This window comes from Fundulus heteroclitus, chromosome 19, assembly GCF_011125445.2.
Source record: "Fundulus heteroclitus isolate FHET01 chromosome 19, MU-UCD_Fhet_4.1, whole genome shotgun sequence".
NCBI lineage: Eukaryota > Metazoa > Chordata > Actinopteri > Cyprinodontiformes > Fundulidae > Fundulus > Fundulus heteroclitus.
The window spans coordinates 16,970,461-16,992,166 of record NC_046379.1 but is presented as its reverse complement, the minus strand read 5'-3'; the positions used below and the strand labels follow the sequence as shown (position 1 = coordinate 16,992,166).

The following is a 21,706-nucleotide window of genomic DNA, read 5'->3' as shown; positions in this document are numbered from 1 at the left end:
GTGGCCTGGCAGCGCTGTTGCCTGGCAGCAAGAAGGTTCTGGGTTCAAATCCAACCCTGGGTCTTTCTGCATGGAGTTTGCATGTTCTCCCTGTGCATATGTGGATTCTCTCCGGGTACTCTAGCTTCATCCCACAGTCCAGAAACATGACTGTTAGGTTAATTGGCCTCTCTAAATTCTCCTTAGGTGTGAGTGTGTGCGAGAATGGTTGTTTGTCCTGTCTGTTCCTGTGTTTCCCTGCGACAGACTGGCAACCATCGCCAGTCACCCATTGAACACTGGAGATAGGCACCAGCACTCCTCTCGAGGGATAAGCGAGTCATAAAATGGATGGATGGATGTTACAAAACTGAAAACTTTATTCAAATTTGACCCAAACTAAATAAAAATCTCAGCCAATCGACACTGACTGGACTCTTACCTTTTTTGGAGATTCCAGGCTGCGGCGTCAGTGTTTCGTTTTCAGGCTTCTCATCAGTGGGGGTTACTTCCTGCTGCTCTGGGCTCTGTTTCTGGGCTGTTTCACCTTTGTCTAAGTTAGTCTGATCAGTCACCTGATTTTTAAATCCTTGGCTGTTTGTCAGCGTTACACTGATATTTGTTTTTCTTGTCGGAGATGAAACTGGTAACTTACTCTTTGGTGCCGGAAAAGAACTGCTCTGCTGCAGGGGTTCCCTGTCAGGATGGTATCCCTTTTTACCACTCCTCTGCTCTGTCTCCTTCTCTATGCCGTTTACAAAGTCTACATACTCTTCGTCTGGCTTTTCTTTGGTGACCTTGGTCCCTGTCTTGTACGTAGATTTTGTGGGAGAGATATTTCCTGATGTCGATCTCCCGCTTTTGACTTCTTCAAAACTTGGTTTTCGGATTTGCTTGGTAGGAGATTTTACAGATTCTTTGGGTCTGGTTTGCTTTGGCAGTTTGGAAATGACTGCTGACGGCGAGTCATCGGGCTCTGATATTTTATCAGGTGTTACTGGAGATTTTACATCAGTTTCTGATGTTGAAACTTTGGGAATTTTAGACTTTGCGTGACCACTGCTGCTTTGATCTTTCAACACTGGAAGCACAGACGTGCGTTTCTCAGTGCTACGCTCCTTAAGAGGTGGATGATCGCTGCGAGTTTCCGTCTTTGTGCCTGCAGTGATCTTTCTTGTGACAGTCTTCACTTTGAACCCAGCAGCAGATGTGATCTTTGTTCCACTCACTGTGGAAGTGTGCTGGTTGTCTGCTGGTCCTTTAGCTTCTTGTTTAGCAGAAGCCATGGTACTACTTCCATCTGGTAATTTAGGTTTGCTCATGTCTGAAGCTTCAGCTGTATCTCCAAAGGCAGGACTCTCGGTTTCTTCTTTAACTATGGTTTCAGGAGTGTTGTTAGTGTTGAACTGTGAGGGGCTCTCTGTTGTTGTTGGTGGTACTTCAGCTTCATTGTCTTTAGAGAGGCTTGTCAATCTGTCACAGAAGAGGCAGAGAGAGGCACAGGCTTGTTTTATAGCATATCTGGAGAATAATAGTACAGAATATGAAGTTTAACATTTTATATAGGAAATATTTGAGCGGGGACTAGTGTATGCAGGGACCTTAAAAAGTATAAACTGTGAATAACCATCTTTTTGGTTCAATCGCACTAAACTGATTAATACCCGACTGGCAGAATCAAGAGACTGCATTAACAGAACTTGACTGACAACATGAAGTAGGCTAAACAATCTCAAAATGCAACACCTCTTGCCCTGATCTAAGGAAATCCAGCATCTTTCAGTCTGGAAAGGGCAAAACAGTTATTTCCAAGGTTCTGGGACTGCAGTGGACCATGGTGAGAGCCATTCACATCCACAAATGTAGAAAACAGAGGAACAATGGTGAACTTTTCCAGGTGTGCCCGGTCCACTGAAAGTACTCCAATAACACATCCATTATTCATCCAAGAGGTCACAAAAGAACCTAAAACAAAATTTAAAGGATGGCAGACCTCACCTGCCTCAGTTGAGGTCAGCATCTGTGATTCAACATTAAGTAAGAGACTGGGCAGAAATGACATACATGGAAGATTTCCAAGGTGAAACCTCCTTCTTAGTAAAACAGTGGCATATCTCACACTTGCCAAAAAACATACTGATAACGGGCAAGATTTTGGGGAAAATGTTTGGTGGGTGTTTAAGACAACACAAGAACTTTTTGGACATTGTGGCGTAAAACTAACATAATCATTCAGTAAAAAAAAACATATTACCAACAGTCTGACATGGCAGTGGTGTTGTGATGGTCTGGGGCTGCTGAATAGCACACTAGCAAATCCATTTCTGAGTGACTCAAAAAAGTTTAAAGTAAATGTTTATAGATGGCCTAGTCAAAGTGCAGACATTAATATGATTTAGATGCTGCGGTGTGACCTAAAACAGACCATTTGTGGTCAGAAACCGATGTTTTTGAATTACAACAATTCTGCAAAGAGGAGATGGCAAAAATTTCCCCCACAGCAACGTAAAAGACTTATTGCTTAGTATTTTAATAGCTTGATGGCAGTTATTATCACCAAGGGTGGTACAAGGACTTATTGGGTTTGGTGGCAATTACTTTACTCACAGAACCAGGTGGGTATGGACAGTATTCTTACAGTAATAACTAGAATCATGATTTAAATTATGTTGTCTTTACTTAAATTATGTTTGTATAATATCAAATTATGATTGATGACCTGAAACACGTTTGTCGCAGCACTGTTCATCTTTTTAATCCTCAGGTTAAAAGTTCGATGAAGCCTGCAAATGAAATGAGAGGAAACGCCCTCTTATGTATTCTTCAACCTGTATTTTTAGGAAACATGTGAGTAAAATGACAGACTTGTGGTTGTCTGCATTTCCACACAACTCTGGAAAAAAACACTGAGACGGTTAGATGATGTGGAGCTGCAGCTGCGTCTAACAATCAAGTCGGGTGGTGCTTTCCCAGAAGATTGTGCAGGTTAATCTAGGCTTGTGGGATAGGAAAAAAATGATATTAAAAAATGTTGTGATGGCGATAATAATGCTGAATATTGCAATAACGTTATCAAGTGCATTATATGCCTATTTTGTCCTATCTCACCTATATCCTTTAGCATTTTGGACACTGTCCTTAGTGTCTAGTATGAGCAGTGCTGCTAAACTCTGTCTATTAGCTAAATATTACAGCATTTAAAATGCAAGGTGATAAAACAATAGACAAACACTGCAAAATGAACATTGCACACTGATATCGTGACGTTGGTATATTTGTGATGTATTGTACAGCTTCATTGGAGCTAAAATGCTGTAAAACTGTCAGGGAAAGCTGTGTCTGTTTAGCAGCTTTACTGTTTGCCTCTTGGTTTAATCCTCAACTCCATCATGAATGATAACAGGACTATCACAGCTGAGTGTTTTATGAATTGAATCTAGAAAGATAGGAAATTATCAGATTTCTCTCAGCAACTCAGGTTATCTACATACAACTGTAACAATAACAAATCTGACAATAATTCTTAATTTTAGAATTAGGAAAGTAAGAAACAAAGACAATAGTTGCCATAAAACTGCTCGAGCGATAACAATCTAAAGTCCTCCATGTGAGCAGTTTCAGACCGCTCGCCTGTCGGTGAAACAAACCGCTCACATCGTGTCTAGGGGCAACACATCCATATTTAATGTTTTCACCTGCTTCTGTTCAGACACGGCCAGCTTCAGCCACACTGCTCATATTGTAAATTACACTAACGTCTCTATTAAAAGCAAAATCTCAAAATATCAGATACTTTGGTTATAAATTTGTTCAAACAGTGATTGTAAACCAAAGGAAAACCCAGAAAAATGGCAAGTTTTCAACAAAACAATTAACAATATTTCTCAGTTCTAAATATGTTGAATTCATCCCCTAATCAAGTCACTTTAGGTTCATTTTTGTGCACAACTATCTCCAGTCCTTCGGATAATATATGTGACCGAATTCATCTACTGTAAATGAATATTTCAGTGCCTCTCAGCCGGATCATCTAATTGTTCTACTTTGCTACAAAGGAACATGGGAACCTGGATATCAGGTTGCGTGCAGGCTTCATTCTTTTCGGCTTTTCCAGTGATCAAAGTAGAAAAGTGACACCGAACCACAGAGAATAAAAACTCACCCGCTCAGGTCTGCTGCGCTCGGGGTCTCAGAAGTTAAAACTCCTTTGTCACTTGTCAAACTCGGCTCCGGCTGGATGAAGACCTTTGCGGGAAAGACGTCGCTCTTCGATGGCAGACTCACAGTCTTGCGAGTCACACTGATTTCTCTCGCTTTCTCTTTAAATGACTCGGGTTCTGGGGTCGGGCTGGTGTCGGGCTCTTTTGGCTCCTGCAAGGTTGTTTGAAACTCCTCTGGAGTCGCTGCCACGGAGATGTCGAACCCTGGCAAGCTGCCACTGGATAGCAGGCTCTCCGGCGGGGTAGGGGGGATTTCTTCCTCGGTTACCTCTTCATCCTCAGCTATTACTGTTACAGGTATGGCCAGCACGAGAGGCGAGTCCTCACCAAAGCCCTCCTCTTGTTTCATTACATCCGTCTCTCCCTCCCCCTCCTGCTCGTCTCCCAGGTAGGTTTCCACCCAAATGGCTTTATGGAGCTGGATAGGAGAATCCCCTCTGGCTGTTTGCTCTCTCTCAGGCGGAGGGCTCCATGCAGGGCCCGCAGTTTGCTCAGACACGCTGCCGGAGGACATCCTGACTGCGGAACTGTCCTTCTGTTCATCTTCAGCATGTGTTTTTTGCTGATTGGCAGGGGTATGAGACGTGGCCGACTGAGAGCTTAAAGTTATTCCTCTTAACACGGTGCTGTGGCCCTTCTCCCCAACTTTCACCACGGTTTTGTTTGATGCTATGCTTATGGAGGTTAAGTTGGGAGACTTTGGCGTGTCTGCTGTTGAGGAAAGAGGGGATTTGACTGACATCGGGGTTGTTGGGGTGACGATGTTCTCCTCGCCGGGGCTCTGGATTCTGTCGTCCAAATTAACGTGCAACCTCTTGCTAACTTCCTCCACCACTGATTCTGCGAAGCCTTGATCTGTGCCCGAGCTTAGGCAAGTGGCCGACGGAAGCTCTGCACCGGTGGGCGTCCCGTTGCCGGAAGTCTTCTGACCTCCAGCCGTGCTGACCCTGGACACACGCACCTCCCTCACGCTGCTCCTGCCGCTGCTTCCGCTGTCCGCGAACGGGAGATCTGGCTCCACGGTCAGAGAGGACACGCTGGGGCCGGAGCTATCACTGAGCGAGTCGTCGCACTCGGCTTTAGGGGAGGCATGAGATGACCCCGTCCGAGAATTGCTCTGAAGCCTCAACCCATCCTCTAGGTGGGATACAGGGGAATGGGGAGAGACGGGAGATGATGGTACGCTTGTGTTTGACTGATTTCGGCTGCTGCTGCTGCCTTTCTTTTTGTTGAAGAAGCTTGAGATTCGACCAAACACTCCCCTTTTTTCCCCCTGAGAACAAGAAAAACAAGACAAAGACACATAAATGAGAAAGAAGGCTGGCTTTAGTCAAAAATAGGGTGGGTGATATGTCACTTTAAATTTTATCAGGATACATTGTGGTTATGTTGCGATAACGATAAAAGTGATGATAAAATAAAAGGGATGATAAAAGACTATTCACAGCTTCTTGCAGTCTTTTTCAGGTAACTGTGTAGCTGTCACCGCAATAATAGCTCAATAAGCACATATACTGTCCTTAAATACATTTAAAAATGGAACATATACTGAAGCAAAATTAAAAATATGTCTCATCAGGACATCAGACTTGGCTGAATTTAATTTACTTTGGCTGCATTACAGCAGCTCAAGAACAAAAGCATTCTAAAAAGGTACAGGGGATATTATAAATGTATGCAGACAGAAATAGTTTCTGGTTGCCATATTAAATCCTAGAGAACATAAGGTTTGTACATGCAAATAAAAATAACTATTTGTGCATGAAATGAGCTGTACTTCTGATTTAGTTCTGTAAAGCTTATGAACGCCTGACAAAAGGTAGCAGGCAGAAGTCTGAGAATAAATCTCTGCATGTTGCTCTGAAATGATCAGTGTGAATTTTGCCTTTAGGTTTAGTCCTCAAACTGTCTGGATGGAGAGATATCAAAGGAACCAAAGAGGACAAAGTCTAAGCTCTTGGATCTAGAGACTTCAGCAAATAAGGCTTCAGCTGCAGGATTAACTACCAAGCTAATTTTTTGGTCACATCGCTTTGTTATTTTCACATTTATTTTTAGCGAAGGACCTAAAAAAATGACATACACTTCATTATCAACTCTAAGGACAATGGAACCATCTCCTTTGACATTGGTCCTCTTAAAGTGTTGCTGCCCAATCTATAAAAACTGCAAAAGAATTCAATCCCAACAACAGATCTGTTTTGCAGAATTTTTTTTCTACATCTAACATCTGAATTACAAACATAAAAAAATTTGCTTCACATGCAAAAAACCTAATTTCCGAGTACCAGGACAACATGTAAATTTCCCACTTTTATCGGCCAAAGAAGGGCTGAGTGACTGCAAACTTCGTGCTGCATGATAGTAAAACATCAATCTGAATGTCTAAACAGACAGATATAAACACCTTTCAGTCACAGAAAAGGGTGACTTTTAATCACTAAATGCTAACAGGTCTGTCTGTGTATTTGCCACTGCCACGCCCGAATTTCCCCATTGTGGCACAATAAAGGAAGAATCTTATCTTATCTTATGTTAACTAAAAGCGAAAGAATGAAGTAAAATATTTAGATCCAACACAGCGGGCCAACACCAGCAAATGACATGGCTTCATCACTGAATGACTTCAAACTGCTTGGATTCAGTACCTCTCTCTTCTTCCTCCAGACTCTGGGACCTTGATTTCAAAATGAAATGTAAACTTTAGTTTAATTTCAAAAGAGGACTTTGGACCACGGAGCAACAGTCCAGTTCTTTTTTCCCTAGCCCATGCATGACACTTCTGACTTTGTTTCCGGTTCAGGAGTGGCTTAACAGAAGAACTGTAAAAGTTGTAACCTATGTCCCATATTTGTCTGTGGGTGGCTCACAGAGCACCGACTGCCACCACCCGCCTTTTGAATCTCCCCCTAACTCTGAATGTGTTTTTTTTCTTAACAATCTCAAGGCTGCGGTTAACCTGTTACCTGTGCCCTATTTTATATCAAACTTTTTCCTTCCACTTAACTTTCTATTGATTTACTTAGATACAGGATAATGTGAAGAACCAGCTTCTTCAGAAGGGACCTTTGAAGGCTTGGGAAGTTAACGACTGTAAGTTGAACAACCGTTAAGTTAGAAGTCTTCCCCATGATTGTATAAGTCGTAACATACAGTTTAAATAAATATGTATTGATGATGTCATGTAATAATGAAATTTGCAGAGAAACAGCATTTTAGGTTTTCATTAGCTGTGAGTCATAACCATCAAGGCTCGCATAGTCGCTTTATTTTTAATGAGCTTATACAGTATACCATTCAAGTTTCACTTTTCGGACTGAATCATAACGATCAACGTTTTTTATAGATCTGATTGATGGAGGTGTCCTTGTAGTTTTAAATTCTGAAGAAGAATTGACAGTAAAGCACATATAATCCAACATTTTCACACTACATGCAAAACAATCTGACTCACACAGCGGAGGCAGCTCACGTTGCAGAACCTGCCATGGTAATGTCAAAGCAAATAAAACGTGTTCGGACGAGAAACATGAACCACAATAGCAGAACAACACAAACCAGGACACAAAACAACAGCCAGGTTCCTGATCAATTGGCCTTCCTGAATTCTGAGATTTATTTTGCAATGGCATATTTGCGTCTGTGTTTCCTACCTGCAATGGTCCCTGGTTCTCAAGTTAACAACTTGAAACGCCTCGTCCTTTTATAGGAAAATCATTAACCTGTGTATTACTCTGAGCTAAGCGATCCACCCGGAAAGGGTTCTGTGATAAGGAAAAGCAAGTTGATATGGTAACAGAAAGTAACACATTCCCGCAAATAATGAACAGAGGTGTGTGTAGCAGCAGGTAATTTGTTATCTGTTGCTCTGATAATAGAGGGCAAATCAGGATTGTTCAGTCATAAAACCTATAGTTGAGATATATATAACTATACAGTAAGAAAGGACACAAACAGAATGAGTGCAACCTGCTCAACAATAAATGGGAATATAGTCAGCATTTCATGTGATTATATCTGTGATACCTTACCTCCAGATTGTTCCCGAAAATTCACAAATCCACCGCGTGGAAGCTGAACAAAGACAGCCTGAATGAGGTATCCGGTACGCCTTAAGGTCTTTCAATCATTACCTGTAGTCTCTATATGAATGGCTGCTACTGTGTTGCATTAGTCCTTCTCCACCTGGCGTTCCCCTTTTGTTTACCCACAGCAAAAAGAAATGTCGGGGAGATGGTGTGCCACATCTGTGTGCATTACGCTCCACTTCCTTATCGGTCAGACAGAGCTCTGCTTCATGCGCTGATGCCATTTTGTAATAAAAGGAAGAAACCCTACACACTGGCCCCAATGGACAAAACCATCAGCAAAAGCACATCTATAAAGTTAAAAGATTCTTATCTCTAATTTTGTTAACTCAGTGAGGAAAACATCTCATTGCTAATCTGATGGATTCTTAAATGTCTTACACACCAACATAGATGGATAGTTCTTTTGAAGCACTCCCATGAACACAAATAGCCCAGAGAACTGGTTTGACTGGTTTAGGTATAAAGAACTTTCAGGCACATAGAGTAACTAAAAAGTTGTGTGGACCTTATCTTAAAGGCTATCAGCACGCTCAACATGACAGCATAATGCGTGACTACATATTTATTTTTATCTATATAATGCTCTCTGTGACTGAAAAGAGAAGTCAGAATGAAACTGGGGATACAGGAACATGTGGAGGTCCAAAAGTGCCACATACTAATACATCAGCAAATCATCACATGATTTCTTAAATTTCACTCTAGATAATTTACTTATTTGTTTAATAAATATATTTATTTCCTATTTCATTGTGATTGTGTGTCCCATATTGGCACCACTGGTACACAATAGAAAAGGAGCTGCTGCAGGCCATTAAGAAATTAATGGATTATCGATTCATTGGACGTCAGCTGGAAACATTCAAAACAGTTTTAATAGCTACAAAAGGGCTGTTACATTAAAATGTAAAAATCCTGGTTCACATCATTTCTCAATGTAAAGATATTTTAAAGACAATACTCTTAAAGTGTATAAAATAGCGGTACTAATAGTGTCATATCCAATGGGTTTGGATAAAGAAACTAGTACAAGAAACTTGTTCTGAACCTTTCTTCTGGTTTTCAATTCTCTGCCTCCTCAATTCCTGATGTTCTCTAGCAAACCTACCTCTGGGTTCCCTCATATACTCTCTCTCACTCATTTCCTAAGCATTTAAGCCCAAACAACCACCTCTCTAAATTAGATGTTTGCAACACCTATCATCTGGTCCAAATTCGTGAAGGAGAGGAATAGAAAACCGCCTTTAAGACCTTGGTCATTTTGAGTATTTTTTTTTTATGCCTTTTGGTCTAACAAATACTCCTGCAGTGTTGCAAGTCCTAATCAATGACGTTATTTGTGGTTTCTTAAACATCTTCTTTGTTTACTTTGACAACATCTTTTAAAAAATCCACAAGAGCCCAAATTTACGAATGACAAGCCCTCCAACATCTCGTGGAGAATTGCCTGTTTTGTAAAAGACAAAAAATGCTAACTCCATCAAATTTCAATAACCTTTGTAGGACATTTTAAAAGATGGACAGAGCTGGAAGAAATTTAATCCGTTAAAGTTTGTCCCATACATATCATCAGAAAACAGCCTCAATGCTTCCTAGGCATTCCAAGCCTTTACAGACACTTCATCAGGTACTTCCGTTTGGTCGCTGCTCCTCTCCCTACTCCCACCCCACAAACAATCCTTGTCTTAGTTCTCAGAAGCTGAAAAGGCATTTGCTGAGTTAAAAAAAAAAACATTGTATGCTGCTCCCCTCCTTTTCCATCCAGATCATGTCATCCAATTCCTTCTGGAGGGATGAACTGGATGCAAAGCAAACCAGAACCCAGTCCCTCGCTTAGGATCTAGAGAGCTCAGTACAACGCGCTCTCCCGAAAGTACAAGGTACCACGCGGGAACCTCCTGGCCGCCTCTTCGTTCCATCTTTTCCTCAGGTTATTCATTGGTCATGTACTTCCAGCTTTTGTTGTCATCCATCTGCCTCATTCCCTGTTATTTTTGGTGGACTTCTCTCAGTAAGGATGTCCAACACTATGTCTCAGCCTTTACCATTTTTGCTAAAAACAAGAGCCCCCATCCACCCCCAACTGGTCTCCTTTAGCTACTCTCCTTACCCAGTTGCCGTGTACACACATCGCCATAGACTTTGTCACCGGTCTTCCCATATCATAATAAAAATCTGTTATCCTCAATATTATTGACTTTTTTAAAGACCTGCCATCTTGCTCCCCTCTAAAAACTTACATCCACAGCTAAAACTGCCAGACTCCTAACCATCACTTCTTCCAGCTCCCTGGCATCCTTTGCGAGATTCTCTCAGACCGAGGTGCCCAGTTCATTGCTCAAGTTTGGAGTAATTTCTGTTCTTCAAATAAAACTAACAAATGCAAATGCATGCATCAAGAATTAGAAAATACCCTCTGGTATTTATGCTGCTCTATCCATTCCACCTGCAGCCAACATCTCCCGTGGGTGAAGTACTCACACATTTCTGCTGCCCCTTGTCTATCTCCATTTGAAGCATCCCTCAGACACCAACCTTATCTCCTTCTTTCCCTGATCCCCATCAGTCTGTACTCACTACCGTCTCTGCCATACAGTAGGTTATGGAAGCAAACCATAAGCAGCCAGATCTTTCCTCTGGAGAACTTCTGTACAAAACAAAAGGAACTGGCCCAAGAAAGCACATTCACACTCCCACCTAGGCCACCAGGAGGCTTACAGTGGTGGTGGTTGGGGTGGGGTGCGCTAATCTTGCTCTAATCAGTCATCGGCTAATGTAGAACTGATACATCTGATTTTGTTCTTGCTAGTTAAATGCAAATGTAAGTAAAAGCTCCCAATCATTTTGGTCAATAAAGTCATCATCTAACAGCCTGTACTTTGATGTACCTTTCTGAGTTTAATAAAAGTCAAATAAATGTTAAGGACCAATACGTTCAGTGCATAAATGGGTGAATTGTCTAATACCGTTATCTGTTGTGGGATTCAAATTACTACCTTAACCAAGGAACCCTGCAGTACATTTTTTATGCACTATACTCCTTAGAATGAATTTTCTCACATTTGTGTCCATAGGAGGGCTAAATGACTGCTGGCATCATGCTGCATCATAATGAAACAAAGTGATAAAAATGCCTTTTAGGCACAGATCAAGGGTCACTCTCCATCAATACAGGCAAACTGAAAACAAACGAATGAGGTACAATATTTAGATCTAAAAAGACAATGATAGTGTGCATTGATATTAAGAGGCACAGCTCAAATATGTTGAATATTATTGAAACATTTATTTCAGTGATTCGGTCTGAAAGAGTGAAACTTGTATAGATTAATTACACAGAGTGTGAGATATTTCAAGCATTCAGTTTAGTGATTTTTTTTTTTAGTGATCATTGCTGGTTTCAATAATGACCAAAACTAGTGTTTTGAATGGCTAACAATCCCTTTTACCTCAGCATTTGTTATTGTTTGTAGTCCCTCCTAAGACAGAGATCATTCAAGCTTACGAAACATTCCTAAACATGTAAGTAATAGCTTTTAAAACTTGCAAAAGCATGATTTTACTCACTAGGCAACCTCAGCATACTGAAAATCCATCACTTTCTTTGCTGCAATCAAATCCAAGTCAAAAACGTTTTGCAATCAGAATTTCTCAGAAAGAGTTTTTTTTGTTTTGTTTCCAGCTCATTGTGACAAAAGCCACTTTTTTGCTGATTCAAACATTGAATACATATGTGAACTTTTAAAGTAATGAAAACCCACCTTGACTTTGGAAGGAGACATGGGGCTGGACGGCTGGTTCATATCTAAGTCCATCACAGAGCGGTAGTCGGAATGAGAGTCCCAGTCCGATCCTGGCTGGAAACCGCACTCTGTTGAAACGCTCATCTGGTCATAGCTCCTGTTGGAGGAAGGCAGGAAGCAGGCGGACAGAAAAGGAAAGGGGGGCGGGGAACAGAAAAACAAGAGGATGTTATGTCACTGGCTTTTGTTTCTCCTCTCATTGTACACAGCTCACGTTTGTTTTCTCGATAAAGTTTGGAACAGCTTTTGATGAGTGAAATGTGCTTTTCCGCCACATTTCATGTACGAGGTGATGTTTGTTCAGCTAAACAAGCAGCAGGGCCGTGGGCTGTTCCCAGAAGCTAATAACCCTTAAAAACAAAACATCTGGCTGAGTGTGTTCACACGCTGACAGCTCCCTAACGCCACGGTCCAAGTTGACGACACATGCACAGCTGAGGCAGAAAATGGGCACTGTTCACTCTGCCGCTGAGCAATTAGAGCCCTGCGGAGGATTGTAGTACACGTGTGAGGTATTAGAAAGTGTTTTTTTTTTTTTTTCTGCAGCTCAACATAGGTGCTTCGCAGATCACACCCAGACTGAAAGCCCAACAGTGACTCCAGCTTATTTCGACAATGCATGGGAGCATTTTGCGTCCTACATTACTATCATATGCCAGCAGAAGACACGTAGCATGTATGTCCAGCTGTGATCTGATTTCTCTGACAAATAGCACCATGTCCACACTATGGAAGACCGTTCAAATGAGATAAATAAATAAATAAAACTAGGCACCAGCAACCCCCGCGACCCTATGAGGGATTAAGCGGGTTGGAAAATGGATGGATGGATGGATGGATCTAAGTACTTGAATAAATAAGATATATTTATCTATTCTCCCCCCGTTGGAGAATCGAAATAGTTGGAAAATGATGTGGGTTTGAATGCATTTTTTTACACTCGAAAGCGCTGTCAATTCAATGAGCTGCAGTATAGCTGCAAGACGCGGCCCAAGAAGACCGGGTCCTTCAAAGAAGACCGGGTCCTTCAAAGGATGCAGCCTTGATTTAGGAGCTGCAGGTCTGACTTGAAAATCTGTGTTGGATTGCTTTGGTCTGGGTAAAGAAGAAGCCAATCCTACTGCTCATCCATGTTCCTGTCCTCCTGTTTCTTTTGATTGGCAGACGAAGTGATTATGTTGAAAAGCGTCATTATGAAATAAAAAAGGCCATTGGGGAAAACGCCATTATGACACCATAGGACCTTTTTTTTATTACATTTTGAAATAAAAACTACTAGAATTCACTAATAAAGCCACAATAATAATTAATTTTACTGTGAAATTTTTTTAGTGTGAAATAACTCTTATTATATAATGTTTTAAATAAGAATGAAAAACCTTTCATAATAATTAGATGATAATTTTATAAGCATTTAGTTATTTCACAATTTCAACGTCACTTTCAATACTTATTTATTGAAGTAGATAATCATTTCATAAAGTTTTATTTATTTATGTTATTTTGAACACTTTGGTGTTCCCTAGCATAAAGCAGTGTGTTACATTACAGAGGCAGAAGCATTCATTCTCACTACCCAGCAGGACGTGCAGCTTTGCAACACGGCTTTGTTCCACCAGGAGGCAGAGAATCACAGCTTTTGAGAAAGAACACCAGCAGACACGAACAGGAGTAGTTTCATTGCAGACCTAAGATTTGCCACATCTTAAAACATAAACTACATACTGTATCTTGGTAGTCGCTCAACCTAAATGCAGACAATTTAATAGAAGGTTTACAACTGTAAGAGTGAGTAGGTAAGAAGCATAGCGCTTGCAGATATTTGCATGCCTTCGTGCAAACCACACCTCACTTGATCATTTTTCTGATGTCCCTACTGAAACAGACTTCCTGGATCTTATTTATCATGTATGCGCAGAGGCTTCTGTTTCTGTAAAGTCAAACACACGATGCCTTGCAAAAGTATTCAAATTATTTTTATTTTACTGTAAAAAAAAATAAAATAAATAATTAAGTATTACTTTCTTTCAACTTTAAAATGATCCCTAATTTTGTGTTAGTCTTTCACATGAAATCCCAATAAAGGAAATTTGCAGGTGTAACATGAAAAAAACAAAACAGAAAATGCTTAGGAATGCTTTTGCAAGGCACTATTGGCCGCCTGTTGTGTTTTGAAGAGCCGCTTCCTTTAGGTGTCATCGGTTTATGTTCGGGTCATTCCAGGAGCGGCACATGTGACGGAGAAGCTTAGGTGTTCAGTGTGCTTTTATTCATAAAACTTTAGTTCATGAATGACCCAAGCTTTACAACACTTTGCATTTGCCCAAAGTACTTCAGGAAAGGATCAGAACTGTGCTGCATCTTTCTCTTCCAAGACATCAGGTAAGACGGTGTGGTGACAAGGATAGAGCAGCAATACGCTAGAAGGCCCACAATACTGATGTTTTCTTGTCCTTCCGCGATTGCACATCAGTTTCATGGAAGTTGATGTCTGCTTTCATAAAAACTGAGCTGACACCCTACTCTTTCACAACACCTGATAAAATTTGAATCTTATCGCATTTTGACTTCCATGCTCAATCCTTCAGATTCCCCGTGTTTTCTTGAAAGTGACTCATCCTTCTCTAGTGAAGCAAGTATCAGCTAGTCAATTGTTAACAAATGCAGCCGTGAGAGACTGAAAATTACACCACAGTCGGATCGTGCTCTTACTTGACTGTCACCCTGCTTCGGGTGATAGTCCTGTCGTCCTTGCCTCCAGCCTGAGACCTGATTTATCGTGAGCCTGACGTGATCTCTGTCATGCCTTCACTGCAGCAGTGGATGGATGTGCCCTGCAGAAATACAGCTGCATCCTGTGGCGACTTTTTCCCAAACCAGAAATGTCTCCGGTTTAAATCCACACAACTGCTGTCAAGCCACATGTCAAAACAACATTTCTTCCCCCCTCTTCACAGCTCAGGTGATGAAAATAGTGCATTTTTGAATATTTTCAAACGTCTGATGTTGCTTTTCATTATAACGGACCATATGCTAAAAAAAAATACATGTATTTCAATCCATTTTAGCATCTATTAAACGACCTAAGGTTAACTTCTATTAAACTTTTATGCTACGTTCATTAGCATGCCTATGATTTTCAGTTTGTCTTCAGAGCTTTGTTTGAATATGTGAACGGCTGAAAAGAGGATGATCTACAACTATTAATAGACAGAAATATGAGAGGATATTAGATTAATGCACAGGTGAATAACTTTGGGATTAAGATATATTAAAGAGAAGTGCATGCATAACCAAAAGAGTTCTTAACTCAAGCATATCTTTACATTTGTACTCAAACCTTTCAGCACGTAACTACACACTGAGTTCCCGTATGGTTGCTTGATTTCTGTCAAATTCCCGAGTAACACTTCCAGATTTCTACACTTTTAGAGGTAATCAAATGATGCTACAACAGCTCCGTGAATTTACACATTTTTAATCGGTCAAGCTCTTCAGAGAAACAGACAAATGAAAGAAGAAACAAACAGACAAAAAGAAAAGGCCGCCAGGGTGACAAATTAACAAACAAAGAATTAACTTTTCTAGACGGTGGAAGGAAGCCTGTTTACAAAATGTCCAGCTTTCTCCAAACTGTGTGAATCTGAATGAAAGAAAACTGACTTTATTGATTATGTCCTTATAATATCCTCATAATTTAAATGTCCTTTACCCTTTTAAGATTTCGCAAACTAAAGGCCCAGAGCATTTTACCAATGCTATGGTTTGAACTCCATATTGTTTGAGCACGCGCAGAAAGAACAGACTTCCCCACAGTTTAGGTCAGTAATCCGGGATCGATGTTTGCAGAATGCTTTCAATCACACTGAAACCACCGACTGATCATCTAAATATGTACACTGATGTCATTCTGTAGTAAAGACTCCAAAGGAGTGTTTAATAAAGGTTCACTGATTGCTGAAAAAGCCTTTCAGATTTTCTGACAACGGCTGACCCCGCCTGACCCCGCCGGGTTTTCTTTTAGGCAGTGGAAAAAGTCAGCATTTCTGTGCCGCCAAATGCCGGACGTCACCTTTTAAAAACAAAGAGCTTCACTGTGAGGAGGAAATGCAGCCTCCACTTCTTTTTTTGTACAGAAGCTCCTGAAAATAACCTCCAGCATTTTTCAGCTGAGAGTTGACTTGTGTAAAGATCTCAGTCTGTCAGGCTGCAGGCACAGACCGGCTCCAACACGCCTGAACCTCCAGGTTGCAGACAAAGCTCCACTGTTTTTAGCAGCCTTTTAATGAGGAATGCTTTTTACCACTAAAATACACCAAGGCAACCGATGTCTCTTAAACCATATATCTTCCGCAGATCTGATCTAATGAAACGGGTAGTTTTGAATAATTGTGTGGTGATTTAATCAGCTACGAAAACAAAATAAATGAAATTGGCTTTCCCATGAACAATGTTTTTCTGACGAACATGAAAATCTAGAGTTAAGGTTTCACAAATCACAAAGGGTGTTTTATCACAAGGCATTACTTGTAATTGTTTTAAATATATAATTTGACCCAGCTCAGACTACCCTAAATACGGCAGTTTTCTAGCAAGACCTCATTCAGGATGGTCCTGTTAAAAACAAAGCACTGAAATTGCCTTTTTGTGTAGTTACAAAAAGAGTAAAGATTGCACAGACTTGCTTTTAAATAAATCCCCATTTAGTCAAGATGTATCTAATTCAGGTACAATGAGCCTAAGAATGTTACATTTTGAACTGCAGATGGTCAAATGTAGCTTAGATGTCTAAAAGAACAGTGAAATGCTCCGTAGAATCACATTCTAACTTTAGAGTTACTTTCTATAGGACAACCCCAAAGCAAAACTTTGAAACAGTCTGTTCCTGGGATTTTTCCCCAAAGGCTATATGTTATAAAAATTGTAAATGCTGCTTTAAAGGGGACATGTCAGGTAAAATCTTCTTTTTTGCCTCTACATTGATTAAATTTATACTTTAATTTATGTCTAGGAATTCAGAAAATATTATTGTAGATATTGCATCGATTTCTTTATATTCTGCTTGGATCACATTTTTCAATCCTTTTTTTTTTTTTCTTTTCCCAATAACGTCACAGTATTTGCTGCAGAACTGCTAAACAAGGTCATGGACCAAATTCGTGGAATTTTGTAGTCCAATATCAAGGATGCCAAAGCTACAAATGGATAAGTGAAAATTTTTGGCGTGTATTAACCCGCACATTTCATTACACCGACCTTCGCCCAAAGGGCTTGGAGTGGAACCTGCAAGCAGGAGGGTGTGAAGTGTCTCCTTTGCATTTAAAGAGACCACACCAAAACAAGTTGCTCTCAGATGAACCTCAGAACAGGAGCAAAAAAAGAGGAATTCAGACCAAAGCATTGCAGTTCCACTTTATTTAGACCTCAACTGGATGATTGAAATGAGAAAAGTACAGCTTTAAAAACCCCTTTAAATAATCTGTAAGCGGCGCAAAATTACCCACTATATTATTTTACATTTGAACTATGTATCATGTGCGGACGCTAACTTTATTTTTTATAGATTTTTTTATATGAACAGGATACAGGTTTTGAAAATCTCTAAATAGTTTTTAAAAGTATGTGAAAGTGGTATAAAATTAAATAGAAATTATTTGACCAGAATAATTTTTTTCAAATCTTGAAGTATTTGAAAGCTGTTAATCAGATGCTAACTTTTTTGTTGTTTCTAAAAGCTATGAAACATTATTTAACGTGTCCTTTGTGTCTTCAACAACAGGTGAGAGAGTTTTAATAAATTGTGCTTAAAAGAAGCTTTAGTTAGTATAAGATACTCCAGATTCGACCAATATAGTTCAAAAGCCGACAATTAGAAGATAACTTCCACATCGTTTCTATAATCTACTAAAAACAGTGACTATATTATACTGGAGTCGGTTCCTTTATGACGCTGATGCTAATCCAAAAGCTGTGTTTTATTGTTTTTTGTTGTTTTAAATTCGACATATCAAAACCAAAACTAAATTATAACAATAGGGCATAAATTTATCTATAGCGAAGTAAAAAGACGGACTGTTACTTATCATAAACTGTATTCAAACGTTAGAGTGCAACTGTTTTTTCACATAGGGTATGGTTGAATTGCATGGCTTTTTTCCTTCACTAAATCTCAAGAAAGCAACTTTTTGGATTTACTGAGGTTTTGTTTGTGTGATATCAATAGCTGATGATCATCTGAAACACTTAAGTAAAACAAAAACGCAAAAAATAGTAGAAATCTATAAAGGGGAAACCAACCATGTCAAAGTTGGTCGGAACTTTCTCCCAAATTCCCAAATAGGTTTGAAAAGTTGCTAAATTCGGAGACAATACTTTCAAATAAACACGGGACACTGATTAAAAATGTCTCCAAGAGGGTGAACGTGCATATAAATTAAAACACAGAACGTTATATGTGCATCTACCACATGTCTGTGCTGAAGTCCTCATAGCTGACATTGTGTTACTGTAAACTGATTGGAAGCTTTAGAGAAAATAACAATTTAATGTTGGTATTATAGCTTTGTTTATGCAGCAGGAATTCTGACAGGTATAGTCGTCTGCTCTCTGAATGGACTGCTTTCTGTGCATCTGTGGACAAAGCTGCATTACCCCCCCCCCCCCCCCCCCCCCCACACACACACACACACACACACACCAACCATCTGAAGAAGGAGGAGACCAGAACAGATAACAAACCAACATGACCTCAAATTGTTTCAAATCTGACCCCCCCCCCCCCCCACACACACACACACACACACACACACACACTCCTCCCCTCCCCCCTTTTGCATTTCACAGAACAAACACGATCCACTCAGATCTCCAGCAGCGGTTTCTCAGAGATCACAAAACAAGTTGATGCAGATGAAAGGTTCAGCCTTCATTTCTTTGGATACAAATATGTGAAATTAGGCAAACTGATTCCAGTAAAGCCTACTGCAGCCACTGTATAAACTCAAACAAGGGATGGAAGGCATTCAACCCGTGACTCAGACTCTCTTTGCTAGATGAAGGGCTTAATGAGTCACTAGGAGCCGTTGATAGAAGTTATAATGTTCTAATCAAGGAACCATAAGAACCCACACCACACTTGCTGCTGCACATAATAAGATCCAGGCTGAGACTAAACAATGCTGGACTCCTGCGTGTTATTAAGGCTCGCTCCAAGATCAAATTGCTCACTTTTTGGCACTGGGATGAAGTGCAGCAAAAAGGAGACTCAGGCTCTCTGCAGAGGGTATGCCTTCTTTCTATTTATTTCCCAGACAAAAGCAAAAGTGTTGATGCAACATGGACATGCAGATGGAGGTTAAACATTAATCCTTACAAGGATTTCTACCGCGAATTGAAAACAGCTGCCACAAGTAAGAGTGTCTGGCGGTGCAGAAGGGAGTGGCCGTGTGGACTGCTGCAGGGTGCCGGTTGCCAAAAAGAGGGCGGTTCTCCAGCAACCAGTAGGCTGCAGCTGTTTTGCTCCCATCTGTACCAATAACAGCGGCCCGGGAGAGCAGTGCAAACCAAGCCAAGATGTTTGCAAAAGCTTTCAAGCATTTAGCTGCTCAAGTTTCAAGTGCTTTTCCTGGGGTGATCTGCATGGAGACAACTGTCTGCTCTGCATCCTGCTGAATGTCAGGTGCAGTGGCGGTATGCTGTATGTCATGTTCACAATCCCCCCCCGGGGAGGAGAGGCTGTTTGCACAACACCGCTGGAACAAAGAAACTCGTAAAGTCGACATGCTGACTTTGGAAGCACCGATAGGAACCCTTTGACGGCATCTTCGACTTTTCTGTCTTTTGCTCCAATTCAATCAAGCAAGTTATTAAGTCATACCTCACACAAATGTATTATAAAACGGTCTGAACATCTAGAAATCCATGTGCAAAACTACTTGGGTATGCAAGATGCAAACACCGACTGACGAGGGGAGGAGCAAACATAAATGCAACACAAGTGCAAACAAAAACACACAATTTATGTTAAAAGTGACACATTCAAGCTGATAATCTGCCCAATTGTGATTAAAGCTACTAAATAAACATGCAAGACTCAATACATCCACCAGTGACAATCCATTCATCATAAGACAAAAGACCTTATGAATAAGAAAGCTGTTTTTTTTTATTCTTTCAGCTTAGGTTAGGGTCTGGATTGTCATGTGAAGACATTTTACAGTTTAATCGCACTAATCATGCTAATCGCCCATATAAGATGTTGGGAAAAGTTTCAATGCCATGTTGCAAAATATATTTCTTTGTTTTTCCTAAGTAGTAGTTTTACAGTGACTGTTCTTTTACACACGTTATGACATAAATAATAGTCAATAACCACTCATACTAGGATGTGCAAAGTAAGAATATATTGAATGTTAATTATGATAGTACTAAAGGAGAAAAAGTTTATCGACAGGTAAAACTTTACAAATACCGGACATCAGAAATCGGCCACAAAACTCTGATTGGTGCAAGAACTGATGTTGTACAGATGTCTGTGTCACTAGGCCTGTCACGATAACAAATTTTTCTGAATGATTAATTGTCTCAAAAATTATTGCGATAAACGGTAATATTGTTTGAAGACCTTTTTGCACTGATTTAATGGAAATTACTTAATAATGTCTGTGATTTCCTGCCAAAGATAAACACACTTTACACTGGAACTGGTTAACAAAATAAAACGAGAAATAAAAATCAAATGGACTCTCAGTCTCTGTTAACTAAAAATACACTTGAATAAAAACTTAACACAAGATAAAACCATGGTGGAAATAAAAACTACATTCAACCAAAAGAGTACAGATAATGAAGTCTGTATATCATTAGATTTTAAAAAAAGATAGGCAAAACTGCCATTTTATAAAAAAAAATGCAAAGTAACAAAAGCAGATTCTTAAATAAGACTAGATGCCTCAACAATCTTTAAGCAGATCTGTAACTACTTTAGTCAGACAGATTCCGAGCAGGAGTAGCAATGTGTCCAGCTGTACCAAACATTCTCTCTGAACTGGTGCTTGTTGCACAAATACACATGTATTTTTTGGCCAAGTTTGCCATCAAAGGATTCTTTGATTGTCACACCACCACATCAAGGGATCACAAGAGGCATCAATAGCATCTTCTTGAAGGAACTTTGTCAGTTCTGCATCAGCCTGTTCTCTTTTTGGATATGTAGCATGTGTCTGAACTGTCCAGTCTGCAGCTATATAGTGAATGGTCAAGCTCATATAAGGGGGTGTCATATTTCAACTTGACCACATATCCGACGTAGCAGAGTAAAATGAAATGTTTTGTATCTCCTTCAGTATGTCCTCTTTAATACTGCTGTACATTTGTGGAATTGCCACTTGTATGTATGTTTTCCTAGGGAGTTCATACTGTATCAAATGTCTGCAACATTTTTCGAAATGCCGGCTTTTCTACAATATTAAATGGGAGCGTCTCTTTAGCAATTAAATGAACTACGCTGTCTGTGAGCGCACGCCACTTTGCACCGTCCTTTTTGTATGCTGCCTGTTGCTTAATTGCTTCAGTGATGGACTGTCGCGAATCTGAAGACGCCGACGGGCCACCG

The 21,706-nt window shown here is 40.2% G+C and overlaps 1 protein-coding gene across 1 annotated transcript in view; it reads right to left on the bottom strand.

The window, feature by feature from the left end:
• Window positions 1-21,706, bottom strand: part of crybg1a (crystallin beta-gamma domain containing 1a) — a 61,832-nt gene that overhangs the window by 21,991 nt on the left and 18,135 nt on the right. The window contains exons 2-4 of the mRNA XM_036150952.1: window positions 12,052-12,190; window positions 4,142-5,472; window positions 422-1,452 (exon numbers count right to left, since the gene is read on the bottom strand). Coding sequence (XP_036006845.1) covers window positions 422-1,452; window positions 4,142-5,472; window positions 12,052-12,190 — 2,501 coding nt within the window. The remainder of the gene's footprint in view (window positions 1-421; window positions 1,453-4,141; window positions 5,473-12,051; window positions 12,191-21,706) is intronic.